General features: G+C 36.9%; 1 protein-coding gene across 1 annotated transcript; it reads left to right on the forward strand.

Annotated features, from left to right (window-relative positions):
- The first annotated feature begins 7,182 nt into the window (after window positions 1-7,182).
- IZUMO1R (IZUMO1 receptor, JUNO) lies at window positions 7,183-11,017 on the forward strand. Its single transcript, XM_031957237.1, is given in 5 exon segments — window positions 7,183-7,313; window positions 8,519-8,707; window positions 9,987-10,027; window positions 10,029-10,120; window positions 10,329-11,017. Coding segments are annotated over 5 exon segments (711 nt in total). The 5' UTR covers window positions 7,183-7,184; the 3' UTR covers window positions 10,589-11,017.
- Window positions 11,018-13,588: the final 2,571 nt, after the last annotated feature.

A 13,588-nucleotide genomic window follows, 5' to 3' on the forward strand; every position in this document is an offset into this window, starting at 1 on the left:
TAGAAATCTTTTATTTTTTTGTAAAAATTATTTTTAATATACATTGCTTTATGAATCATGTTGGGAGAGAAAGATCAGAGCAAAAGGGAAAAACCATGGGAGAGGGAAAAAAAACAGAAAAAATAAGTGAACATATCATTGATTTACATTTAATCTCCATACTTTTGTTGTTGTTTTTTTTTTCTGGATGCAGATGGCATTTTCTTGCCCAGGTCTATTGGGATTGCTTTGAATCATTAAACTACTGAGAAGAAGCAAGTCTTTCATAGTTAATCATCACACATTGTTGTTGTTATTGTGTACAATGTATTCCTGGTTCTGCTTGTTTGCTCAGCATCAGTTCATGTAAATCTTTCCAGGCCTTTCTATAATCAGCTTGTTCATCAATTTTTATAGAGCAATAATATTCTATTGCCCTCAAATACCACAACTTGTTTAGCCATTCCTCAATTAATGGGCACCTACGCATTTTCCAACTCATTGTTAACATAAAAGAAGCTGCTACAAACATTTTTGCACATGTAGGTCTTTTTCTGTTCTTTATTTGGGTATCCTAAAGAAATATGGATCCAGTAATGGCACTGCTGGTCAATGGATATGCAGTTTTATAGCCCTTTGGGTATAGTTCCAGATTGCTCTCCAGAATGGTTGGATCAGTTCACAGAAATGAGACCTTTATCTTAAACACTGTAAAGAATTTTCCCCAACTTTGTACTTCCCTTTAAATCTTGTTTCTGTTGGTTTTGTTTGTGCAAAAATTTTTTAATTCAATGTAATCAAAGTTGTCCATTTTGCCTTTAATAATGTTCTCTAGTTCTTCTTTAGTCATAAATTCCTCCCTTCTCCAAAGATTTAATAGGTAAAGTTTTGTATGAGAAGTGTTTTATAATTGTGTTCTTGTAGTTCTTGGGTTTGTCTTGGCAGATAGGCCCCAAATATTTTATTTTGTCTACAGTTGTTTTAAATGGAATTTCTCTTTCTATTTGTTTCCAATAGACTTTGTCAGTAATATATAAAAATGCTGGTGATTTGTGTGGGTTTATTTTATATCCTGCAATTTTGCTAAAGCTATTAAATGTTTCAAATTTTTGGATGATTTTCTGGGATTCTCTAAGCATATCATTATATCATCAGCAAAGAGTGATAGTTTTATTTCCTCTTTACCTATTCTAATTCCTTTAATTTCTTTTTCTTTTCTTATTGCTAAAGCCAACATTTCTAGTACAATATTGAATAATAGTGGTCATGATAGGTATCCTTGTTTCACCCCTGATCTTATTGGAAATGCATCTAGCTTTTCTCCATTACAAATAATGCTTGTGGTTAATTTTAGATAGATACTGCTTATTACTTTAATGAAAGCTCCCTTTATCTCTATGCGCCAAAGTGTTTTTTAATAGGAATGGTGCTGGATTTTGTCAAAAACTTTTTCTACATCTGTTGATATTATCATATGACTTCTGTTGGTTTTGTTATTGATATGATTTATTATGGTAATAAATTTTCCAGTACTGAACTAGGGCTGTATTCTTGGTATAAAACCTATTTGTTTATAATGTATTATCCTGCTAATCAGTTGCTGTAATATCTTTGCTAATATTTTATTTAAAATCTTTGCATCAATATTCATTAGGGAGATTGGTTTGTAATTTTCTTTCTCTGTTTTAGCTCTTCCTGGTTTAGGTATCAGTACCATATTTGTGTCATAGAAGGAATTTGGCAGGATATTTTCTTTACCTATTTTTCCAAATAGTTTACATAGTACTGGAATTAATTGTTCTTTAAATGTTTGGTAGAATTCATTTGTGAATATACATAGTCCTGAAGGTTTTTTAATAGGGAGTTAATTAATGACTTGTTCAATTTCTTTTTCTAAAATGGGACCATTTAAGTAATTTATTTTCTTTTCTATTAATTCAGGCAATTTACATTTTTGTAAATATCTGTCTGTTTCAGTTAGATTGTTGGATTTGCTGCCAAACATTTGGGCAAAACAGCTCCTAATTTTTTCTTTAATTTCTTTTTCATTGGTGGTAAGTTCATCCTTTTCATTTTTGATGCTAGTGATTTTTTTTCTTATCAAACTTATCAAAAGTTTAATTTACTTTGTTGGTTTTTTCATAAAACCAACTCATTTTCATTAGTTTGTTAAAATTGAAACAAAGAAAACCATTGAATTATCTCTCCTTTGAATTTCAGAATTTCTAATTTGGTACTTAATTGGGGGGGGGGGTAATTTGTTCTTTTTCTAGCTTTTTTAGTTACATGCCCAATTCATTGATCTCCTCTTTATTTTATTCATGTAGCTATTTAGAGATATAAAATTTTCCCCCAAGAACTGCTTTGGCTGCATCCCAAAGTTTTAGTAGGTTATTATTATCATTATTGTCATTCTCTTGGATGAAATTATGGATTGTTTCTGTGATTTGTTGTTTAAATCACTCATTTTTTAGAATTAGACTAAAAAACAATTGGAAATTAAATAATCTATCTTTGCCTGACCCTTTATTGAATATAATTTTTATTGCATAGTGATCTGAAAAGGAAGCATTTACTATTTCTGCCTTTCTGCATTTGATTGTGAGGTTTTTAAATGCCCTAATACATAGTCAATTTTTGTGTGAGTGCCATATACCTCCGAGTAAAAGGTATATTCCTTTCTTTCCCTATTCAATTTTCTCCAGATGTTTATCATATCTAGGTTTTTCTGGGATTCTATTAAACTCCTTAATTTCTTTCATGTTTATTTTGTCATTATACTTGTCTGATTCTGAGAGGGGAAAGTTGAGGTCTCCCATTAGTATAGTTTTGCTGTCTATTTCTTCCTGTAACTGGCTTAAAATATTCTCTATGAATTTGGCTCTTCTACTACTTGGTGCATATACATTTAGTATCAGTTTACAATACCTGTTGTGATACAGGAACCACCTGCCAATGGCTGCTGGAGGTCTAACTCAGACATTGATCTCTTCATGTAAGAGAAGGATGATGATGATGATGATGATTGATGATGATGATACAAGGAGACTGAGAGGTAGTTGCTGTTCTCTGATCTCTCTACTTTTCCCTCTTGCTTCCAATTTATTTCATTCCCAATCCACAAGGAACATATGCCTTAGTAAACTTTGCTACTCCTTCAAGTGTTATGATTCATAGCTGTGAAGGCTCTCAGAGAATTGACCTGCCCCTTCACTTAGGCATGGTCCTTAACAAATACCCTTTATTAAGATATACTTTCCTTCCTCATCTCTTTTAATAAAATCTGTTTTTACTTTTGATTTATCCGAGAGCAGAATTTCTACCCTTGTGTTTTTTTTTTTTGTTTTGTTTTGTTTTGTTTTTACTTCAGCTGAAGCATAATAGATTTTGTTCCTGCCTTTTACCTTTAATCTATGGGAAAGTTCATCCCACGGAATGAAAATCTTCACATGGATGATATGCTATCTGGTAGCATCCCTGCCACCAGTAATATAAAATCACCCAGCATAGGTGAATGACTTCTCAAACCTGGCAGAGTCTCCTCTATGAATAAAAAGGGAAATAAGAGAAGGTCTGACCCAGAATTAGAACCAGACTTTCAACATGTAGCCTTATATTCTAGGGAAACCTTATGTTTCTGCTGGGTCAAATATCTGCTTCATTTTGACTCTTGGGGTTCAGATGACTTTCCAAAGCTCTAAGCAGAAGCTTTCAAAAATTAAATAGAGAAATAAATATAGAGATATAGTTAGAGATGTACTTTAAGAATACCACTTGGGCAGCTATGTAGAAGATAGGGGATAAGAAACACTAAATACTGGGAGATCAGTTAGGAAACTGTTGAAATCATCCAAAGAGGTGACAAGGTTCTGAATTACAATAGCAATTGGAGAGAAGGGAACAGATTGAAAGAAACAGTTTAAAACTTCACAATGCTTTTGGGATTATCCTTCATTATGGAAATACAATTGATAAGATTTGGCATTTGATAAGGATGTAGTCACTTAGTAGCCACATGCCTGGGCAAGTCAATTAACCCTGTTTACCTCAGTTTCCTTCATCTGTAAAATGAGCTGGAAAAGGAAATGGCAAACCACTCTAGTATCTTTGCAAAAATAATCCCAAACTAAAACAACAAATGGGGTCAATTAAAAAAAAAAAAAAAGAACAAAAAGGATGAGGAGGAAGAGAGAAAGAAAAAAGGGGTAAGAGAAGAAGGGGAGAAGAAAAAAAGGAGATGAAGATAGAGGATTGTGGTCACTTTGCTATAAATAGGAAAGTTAGGAAGTAGAAAGAACTTAAGGGTAAAGATAATGAATGAGTTCTATTTGGGACATATTAATTTTGAGATGTCTATGGAATATCTTACTAGAGAGAGCTAATAAGCAGTGGGCAATTTGGGACTAGGCTAGACATAGCTAGACAAGGCTAGGTCATAAAATTGGAGTCATCTGCTTAGAAATGATACTTAGTCCACAGGAACTGATAAGATCACTTGAAGAAAGTATAGTGACAGAAAAGAAGAAGATCTAGAAGAGAATCCTGAAGTACACCAATGAATAATGGCTTGGACAAGGATAATGATATAGCAAAAGATAATGGAGAAGAAGCCAAACCAGAAGGAGGAGAAACAGGACAGAGTCCCTAGTGAATAATGTTTTCCTTTGCCAGGAATCCTTGCTCCTGGGTTGACAAGATAGATTTGCTATTTAAAATAATTGGCTTGATCCAAGGACAGCTAGTTTGGAGAAAAGATGACCCTAAATATTGCCCAGCTGTAGCCAATAGAGGAAGGAAGTAAACAAAGCTAGGGAATAGAACATTGATTAACAATATCTATCATACCCCAACATCTTACCCTGTCTTCTTCCTTTGACTTGCACTTAGAAATGCAAGAAGTAAATAAAGCCCACTTAGTGCCTACCATAAAATAACATGGGAAAAATAATTCCAGCCTTTCCTCCCCTTCTTTTGTCCTTTGAAGTGGTTATTATTTGGATTACCTTCCATGGAACTGGTCTTGGCTTCTCTTCCCCACATTTGTATCCTATTGGGAATCAGATTAAATAAAAGATAGGGCCATTGACCACAAAGTCCCAGTTGCTCTTATTGGTAGGAGAAAAAAGGAGTGTCAGACAACTGTTGCCTTCTCAATTAATGCAGACAGCCCTTTCTACAAGAGCAACATCTTTCTTTTCTTTTACGGTATGCTTTTCCCCTTGCTCTGGGGTTTCTTCTTGGATTTCTTGAATCACCAGTATGAAAAGCTCTGTTTTACCCTTTGAGTTTGGAGAGGCAGGTATAGTATAATGGATAGAGATTGTCATTTATTGCCAAGAAGACTTGGGATCAGATCCCACTTTCACATACTGGCTCTATGTCATTTGTCAAATCTCTTAACCTGTCTCAGTGCTCTAAAAGCCAGTATTTAAAACTATAAATTCAGAAGTGCCAACCTGTGTTGTTAAAGGGAGCTTCCTTCATCCATCAGATCCCTATCCTATTGGTTCTTAGCCTTACGTACTATCAATAGAGAGGAATCTGAGATATCCAACTAGAGACTATTTAGGCTCTGGTCTTAGATCGGATATTGAAGGAAGGGGCCACTGACTTCTAAAGGAAGAAAATGGGGGGGGGGGGAATAGGCTAAGTAGAATATAGTTTGCTAGGGTGGATAATGAAATTATTCCTATTATCTTATGACAGAGAATCTTTTTGTCTAGGTTGGCACAGAAATATTGAGAAATTGGAGGAGAAAGGTAAAAGTTCTTTCTGAGAAAAACCCAAAGTCTTCTGTTTCTTTGTGTGCTACCCTGCCCCAGTCATGCTGGGTGGTAGCAAGTACATATGTTTAATGCAGAAAGAATGAATGGTCTCTACTTTCCCATCATAATAGAATTGGGGTTTTTGTTTTTTTTTTTTTTTTTTATTGAGGCAGCTTTTCCACCTTAATTAAATACCATTGTTCAGGTGAGTGACTGGGAATGCTTTCTTAGGTCATCAGAAAATACTATGAACATCTTTGTGTACTTTTTTTTTTTTTACCTGATCCAATCATTGATAGTGAGAGGAAGGATTAATGAGAGTGACTTATATCCATCTCCCACCTACAAACACACATTTATACCCTTCTAAGCATACTCTTGGAATCTAGAGAATTTCCTGTTAAGAAAGAGATCAAAGTAAGGAAGCAGAAGAGGGAACATTTAATGGGGATGTTAGAGCTAGAAACAAAACTAAAGGTAGGGAATATAAGAATTTGTAGAATAGTATAAAGAGACTCCTACTATGAAGGAAAAGAGGAGCAGCCATCAACAGAATAAGAAACTTGGGGAATTGAGACTGGGAAATTAGGATGTCTCCAGATAAAGAATTGATAGTCTGGATGTAGTTCAAAGCATAATTTTTTAAACTTCATATTTTTGTTTGTTTTTTTGGTTTGGAATTTTTGTCAAGACATGGCTAATATGGAAATGTTTTACATGACTACATGGATATACTATGTCAAGTTGTTTGCCTTCTCATTGATGGGGGAAGAGAAAGTTGGAGAAAATTTGGAATTCAAAAATTTTTAAATAAATGTTAAAATAATGTTAGCATACAACTGGAAAAATACTACATTGGGTTTTAACTTAAAAAAAGAAATTAAAAAATTATTAGGAATAATTAGGAATTAAAAGGAAGGAACTTTAAAAGACAAAATTACTATCCTCTAAAGGTAGAGTTTTGCTGCTTTAATGAGAATGGAGCTTTATAAATAGTCAAAGAATGGATGGACTGAATCTCCATTTTCCTCACCTTACACTACCCTCTTATCAAATTGTAATTAAACTTTAGACCAGAAAAATTGATTATCCATCGAAGCTTCCTAGCTCAAGTTTGTGATGATGGAAGCTGGGAATGTGAACCCAAAAAAGTCTGAGTTCTGACAGTGTTGCCTCTTCTATAGAGGGCCAAAATATCCTGAAGACTAGAGGAACCCCTTATTTAGAAGGTTGAGATCCTGGACTGACATTCCCCATCTGGCCAGTATAACCATTATGCAGGGCCCTTATGGTCTCATTCTATATTTTGTCACTGTAAGAATGAACCAAAGTCCTCCTCTTCCCTCCCCAACTTACCAAACCTGAATGGATTAGGGAAGAGGCCCTTCCATTGGTCTCCTATCCCAAAAGCAAGCTGTCTATCTTTTCAACAGCAAAGTTATGGAATGGTGGTGGCTAGGACTGCTGGTTGCAACTGTGGTCCAGGCTGAAAGGGAGCTGCTCAATATTTGTATGGATGCTAAACACCACAAGAAAGAACCAGGACCTGAAAATGAGCTCCATGAACAGGTATGGAATCTTGGTTTTGCACCTGAGATGGATTCATAAACACTTCACAAAGATTTTGAAGTTATTGATGAGGAAAATAGAGTTCAAAAATTAGGAAGTTTGTCTGAGGCCATCCAACAAGTTTATAAGCAGAACTGGATTGAGATTCCAGATAGCTAAATGGCATAGTGGATAAAGCACCAAACTTGGAGTCAGGAAAACTTGAGTTCAAATTCTACCCCCAAATACCTGTGCCTCAGTTTTATGTCCCCATAAAATGAAGGACTCTGTCTTTAAATTCCTTCTTGTTCTTAATCTATGATCCTTTAACAATATTCTTACTGCTAATGTTCAGTATACTTTTGGAAAATAAGATTACTGATTTGTGTGAATATTTATTCATCTATAGCAAGCCTGCTTGAGCATTGTTAGGTACAACTTGGACATATGTGACCAGTGCCAAATTGAGGTCACCAACATCCTAGATCAACATAATCAGAATTCTAATAGTGTAGTAGTGTTTTTGTTGCTCTTTATAGTCCCATCTGATTTCATGGGGATTTTACTGACAAAAAAAAAAAAAAATACTATGGTGGTTTGCCATTTCCTTCTCCTATTCATTTTTATGAGAATTTGAGAATTGAGGCAAAACAGGGTTAAGTGATTTGCCAGGGTCACTTGGCTAGTATTTGAGGCTGGATTTGAACTTGGGAAGATGTGTCCTGACTCCAAGGCCAGTGCCCTGTGGATTGTGCCACCTAACTGAGCAGGTGAACAGATGGGGCCGTGTAAATGTACAAACCAGAGCACAAATGAAATTATATCTTGAACTTTATTTATGTCCCCAGAACTACTGTGTGGTTGCCAGACTTTGACAAAAGCTCATTTTATCTTTCTTTTCCCTGCTCCAATCCTTAGGATCCTAGCAATTGGATCTCATGGCTATACATAGTTACTCAAATTAGAAGAATCTCTTTCATACCCTAAGTCTATCATAACTTCAATGTAATTTCTTCCCCACTCTAAGCCCCAATATGTCCCTTAGCTGTGCTATGGAAAATGACAATAACCATATTTGAGGAGATGGAGGGATAGAGCAGCTTATACTTCATTTGAGCCACCCAGAATTCCCATATGCTGTCTTTCAGATATTTTCCTTCCATACCCTAGAGCTCCCCTTCCCCCCCAAAAAATTAATCAAACTTTCTGGCTCTTCTGCCCTACAGTGTTTTCCCTGGAAGGATAATGCCTGCTGTACTACTAACACAAGCTGGGAAATTCACATGGACATGTCTCCTCTATACAATTTCAACTTTGGACATTGTGGTGTGATGACCCCCAGCTGTAGGAAGCAATTTATCCAAGATGCCTGCCTCTATGAGTGTTCCCCAAACCTGGGACCCTGGATCCAGAAGGTGAGTGAATCCAGAGGACACAACAGTCCAGTGCGTGACCCAGAAGGGATTCTAAGATGGATAATAGCCTCTGACCTCAACATACTTATTGCTTAGCCAGAACTGGAAAGGTCCTTAGTCATCTAGTTAGTTCATAGATGACAAAACTAGGGGGGTGATTTAGCCAAAGTCACAATTCAGCGATAAAGTTTAAAAGGGATTATCTTGTCAAATCAATAAGTATTTATTACTGCTTCTATTTGAATTGTTTCAGGAAGATTTTGAAGATCACCTGGCAGGATAAGTCTCTAGACACTGAGGTCCTTTTTTGAATTAAACTGTCAAGCATTCAAACTTTACTATAGAGAACACAGCTCCACTGGGCTGGCCACATTGTTCAAATAATAAATTGTATGCTTGTTTTACATATATATGTGTGTGTGTGTGTGTGTGTATGTGTGTGTATATGTGTATATATGTATATATGTATGTGTATATACATACATATATATGTATATACGATATATGTATATATGTATATACATCCACACATATGTACGTCCACACGTATGTACATATGTATGCGCATACACACATATGCGTATGTATTTTATGGAGAACTCTCACATGACAACTCTCAAAGAGGTCAGAAAAAGCGATACAAGGACACCTTCAAAGTCTTTCAAAAACTTTAGAACCAATTGTATGACATGGGTGATACTGGCACAGGATTGTCTAGCATGACATGCCCTCAGAAGGTGTTGAGCTCAAGAAGCAAAACAGAATTGAATTAGCTCAGAAGGAATAAGGGATGTGTGAAGTTAGTTCACCCCAGTATTTGTGTCCAATCTGTGGCAGGACATTCTGATCTGCCACAGTCAGAATCTAACAGTGATATCATTTTGGTTCCCTTTGAGAAAAAGGACAACAATCAAAAAGGACAACAAATACTGTTAAGTACTATGGATATAAATCTGAACAAAAATAGTCTGCTTTTAAGTAGTTTACGTTCTAATGGAGGAAGACAACAAAAAATGGGGTGAGTTAGGGGAAACTGAGGCATGTGGTGAGAACTTTGTTCCATTATCCTCAAAGGTCTTTGAGAAAGAGCCACGACTCCTTTTCTCTGGAAGAAGAGGGGCTAGGAAGAGCTCTTCCCATATATAGAACAAAACTGTTTCTTAACTATGTCACAGAGAATCAAAGTGAGAGTGAGAGAACTTAGGTCAACAGCAGTCTACCAAAGCAGAATTGAGCTTGTTCTTCCCTCTTCCTATCACTACCCACCTGAAAATCTCAGGTGAAGTCAAGTTGGAGGAAGGAGCATGTCCTGAATGTGCCTCTGCTGGAAAGATTGTAAAGAATGGTGGGAAGACTGCCGTACCTCTTTTACCTGCAAATCTGCCTGGAACAAAGATTCTGCCTGGAGCCCAGGTGAGTAGATGGGCAGGGAAGGAGAGGGCTGAGGCAGAGAGCACCTAAACAGTCTGTGCCTAAGGCTGCCACAGCTAGCTGACCTGGCGGACGCTCTGAATAATCATTTCTAGCAGGAAAAGTGGGCCTTCCCTTTCCCTTGAGGGAACAGGGATGGTAGGGCCATACTTAACGCTTGACCAATACTGTGCTTTCCTCTCTGCCTCAGGTAAGAACGATTGTTCTGCCCTGGTCCTCTGTCGCCCTTTCCCTCACTATTTCCCAACCCCAGCTGAGCTCTGTGAGAAGATCTGGAACAACTCTTACAAGGCCACCAAGGAGAGACAGGGCAGTGGTCGCTGCATTCAGATGTGGTTTGACCCTGCCCAAGGCAATCCCAGTGCAGCTGTAGCCCAGCTCTATGCCAGCCACGCTGTTCCCCAGCAATTCCCCCTCATCGTATTTCCCCTCCTACTATTTGCCCTCTAAGAGGATCTAACACTTATCTCCAAACTCTTCTCAACAGTCTACTGGCCTCTCTTCGAGGTTCTTGGACAAGAGGATCTGTGACTTTCCTCCCTCTGGGGCTCCTTAAACTGGAAAGAGGTTGCTCTTCTGCCTCCTTTTTATATGTATGTCTGTGGGAAGATCAGTTTTAAGAGACCCTTTCAGTGTTTTTGCTTTATTTAACGCCCTTCTGACTTTTGGACTACCTTGTAAAAGAAGTAGCCTCCTTGGAGCAACTCGGATCCCAGTAGGCTGGCTGGCTGGGTCTGGCACTTAACCTTGGGAGGGATCTAAGAAGAACAGTTCCTGGGTTCTGACTACTTTTCTTTGTTCCACAGCAAAGCTGAGGTCAGCCAAGCCTAGATTTCCTCACTTTGATAGTCCCCTTAATAAAGGGATAATTGATTTGTTGTTCTGAGTCAGTTTTTGGTCTTATCGCATACAGGCAAATCTATTTGGGAAAGAGCACTTAATCTTTCAGATATTAATATTTATCTGTTTGCATTCACAGAGAAGGAATCTCATACCAACTGGCAACTTGTTTGTAACATTGTTAGAGTTCTGGGGAGGCAAAAGTTGGAACCATTGCCTGTAATGAGCATAGTTTGTGTGTGAGTGCCAATTATCCAACTTTCCTTTTCCCTCATTATCTAGAAAACGGGGAAATGGAGGCACTGGGGTTGCTGAGCTCTGTACCTTCTGGTTTTCTTGCTGCTGCAGTGCAGAGTCTGTTCTGGCTCTTTAATGAATAGTATTCATTTCAGATGAGTGAATCAGAGCTATTGGGACTTCAATGGAAATAAGAAAAATGAAAAAGGGTGAATATTTCCCAAACAAGTTTCCTAGTTGCTTCCTGCCTAATTAAAAACTTTTCTGTGTCAAGAGCTGCCAAGAACTTCTCCTTACTGCATGATCCCTTCTTCATATCAATCTTGTCAGTTTAAAAGCACAAATCTAAGTACCTCCACCAGTTAGAGAACTTTATCTGCTGAATGTTGGTTCAGCCTATATTGGGTCTCTGTAACCCTCCAGTGATTAGCAGTGATTAGTGTCTCAGCTGGTGATTAATAGTAGTCTAAAAGACTTGCAAATTCAAGAACTTTGAAGGAAGTCTATAGCAAAGGCACAGTCTTGGAGTTAGGAACCTGGGCTCCAATGCTACCTCTGACATAACTGGGCCACCATAAGCAAAAAAAAAGTCAATCTCTTTAAACCTCAGTTTCCTTATCTATTTGAAAGGACAGAGCATGATTTCTCTTCCTCCTCCCCTTCCCAATTCAATTGATATAGTCACAGAAGGTCCAGAATATAATCAACCCCAAGGCATAAATGAGATATTTAAAATAATTGCTTAAAAAAACCAATTTGCTTGATGTCTTTATTTTTAAATTTTTCAGAATTCTTCTTGCTCTTCTGCTTAGGTCAAGAGAAGAACAATTTGGCTGAGAAACAAAAGAATCATGTGTTTGGGGCTTTAAATAGTTAAACAGTAGAAATTCAAGGACTTTAAAACTTATAGGCAGATGTGGAAAAGGTGTATGGAGGTGGGATAGGTGTTTATTAGATCCAAGGAGAAATATAAAGAAATATAAACTGTCCCAGAAATTCTTAGTACAGTTTCAAGACTGAATAAATTAAATCACACTAAGATTTTTTTTTTTTTTTTTTTTTAACACCTTGTATAAGATTCATTGAATTGAAAAGTAATCTCCTGTTGTGATACCTGGAAAAAAAGAAACACACAAAAGTAACCTGAGACACTGTTTCTGGTCAACAGATGTATTTTTTTTTTTTTTACTTGCAAAACAAGGAAGCTATCCTGAGACAGATATCTCCAAATACAAACTCAATTTTTAAAATTGTGACTTTTTTAATATTAAAGTCACAAAATCAAAGGAAATTATTTTCTGATTTACTATACTAACAAGGTAATACTCAGGACATATTGGTTTTTAAAAGATAGCCGTGATGTATGGTACAGAAAGATAAAAGCAAGATAGACAGTGCATGGTGCCACCAAGTAACTGCAGTGAAGGAATATCTATTTAAATAGAATGCAAGGTATAAGGAATTTTCCAAAAATGTGTTAATATTCAGTTCAGGCATTTTTTTTAAGTCATGTCTGACTCCTCATTGTAGAGAGTCACAGACAGAGGAGAAACTCTGGGTGAGTTCAGCCTAGAGGGAATCTGCTAACAATGTCTAGTTTGTCTCCCCATTTCCCCTAAGAGCTCTCTGCCTTCCTAAGAAGTCAGAGGGCAGCGAAAACCTGTGTTGTGATTGAAGCAGAGTGATACCAGGTGGCAAACTACATACAATAGCAAATTATTTTTGTGGTCCCACTGGGCAATATATACTGTGTGCATGCCCAGTGTTGTTTTTGTTACATAAGGTTTTGAGGGTATAAAAGGGGGAAAGACTTGTAATAAATAGACTCCATTTTTCCACCCTCCTTAGGAGTCCCGCCTCATCACTTTCCCACTAGGAAGGTATATTTTAATCACCCTGGCATGGGGCCTCTAGAAAGCATGATGTGTTTTGTCACCCCCAACTTGGGGGCTCTAGAAAACAGGAAGCAATACTTCATGACCCTCTTTTGGGGTTTTCTTGGCAAAGACACTAGCGTGGCTAACTTTCTTCTTCCAGCTCATTTTATACATGAGAAAACTGAGGCATACAGGGTTAAGTGACTTGTTCAGGGTCACAAAACTAGGAAGTATCTGAAGCAAGATTTGAACACATAAAGATATATTCCTGATTAGAAGTTTAGTGTTCTACCTACCAGGCCCACCTAACTTACCATTATATATTGTGTGTATATGCATATATATATTTTATGAATGTAATATATAAATATATAAAATATATATTAGCTATGTCATAAATAATACATATGTGTGCTAGATGGTAAAGTAGATGCTGGACCTGGATCAAGAAGATTCGTCTTCCTGAATTGAAATCCAGCTTCCGAAATTAGCTGTG

This window comes from Sarcophilus harrisii, chromosome 3, assembly GCF_902635505.1.
Source record: "Sarcophilus harrisii chromosome 3, mSarHar1.11, whole genome shotgun sequence".
NCBI classification, from domain to species: domain Eukaryota; kingdom Metazoa; phylum Chordata; class Mammalia; order Dasyuromorphia; family Dasyuridae; genus Sarcophilus; species Sarcophilus harrisii.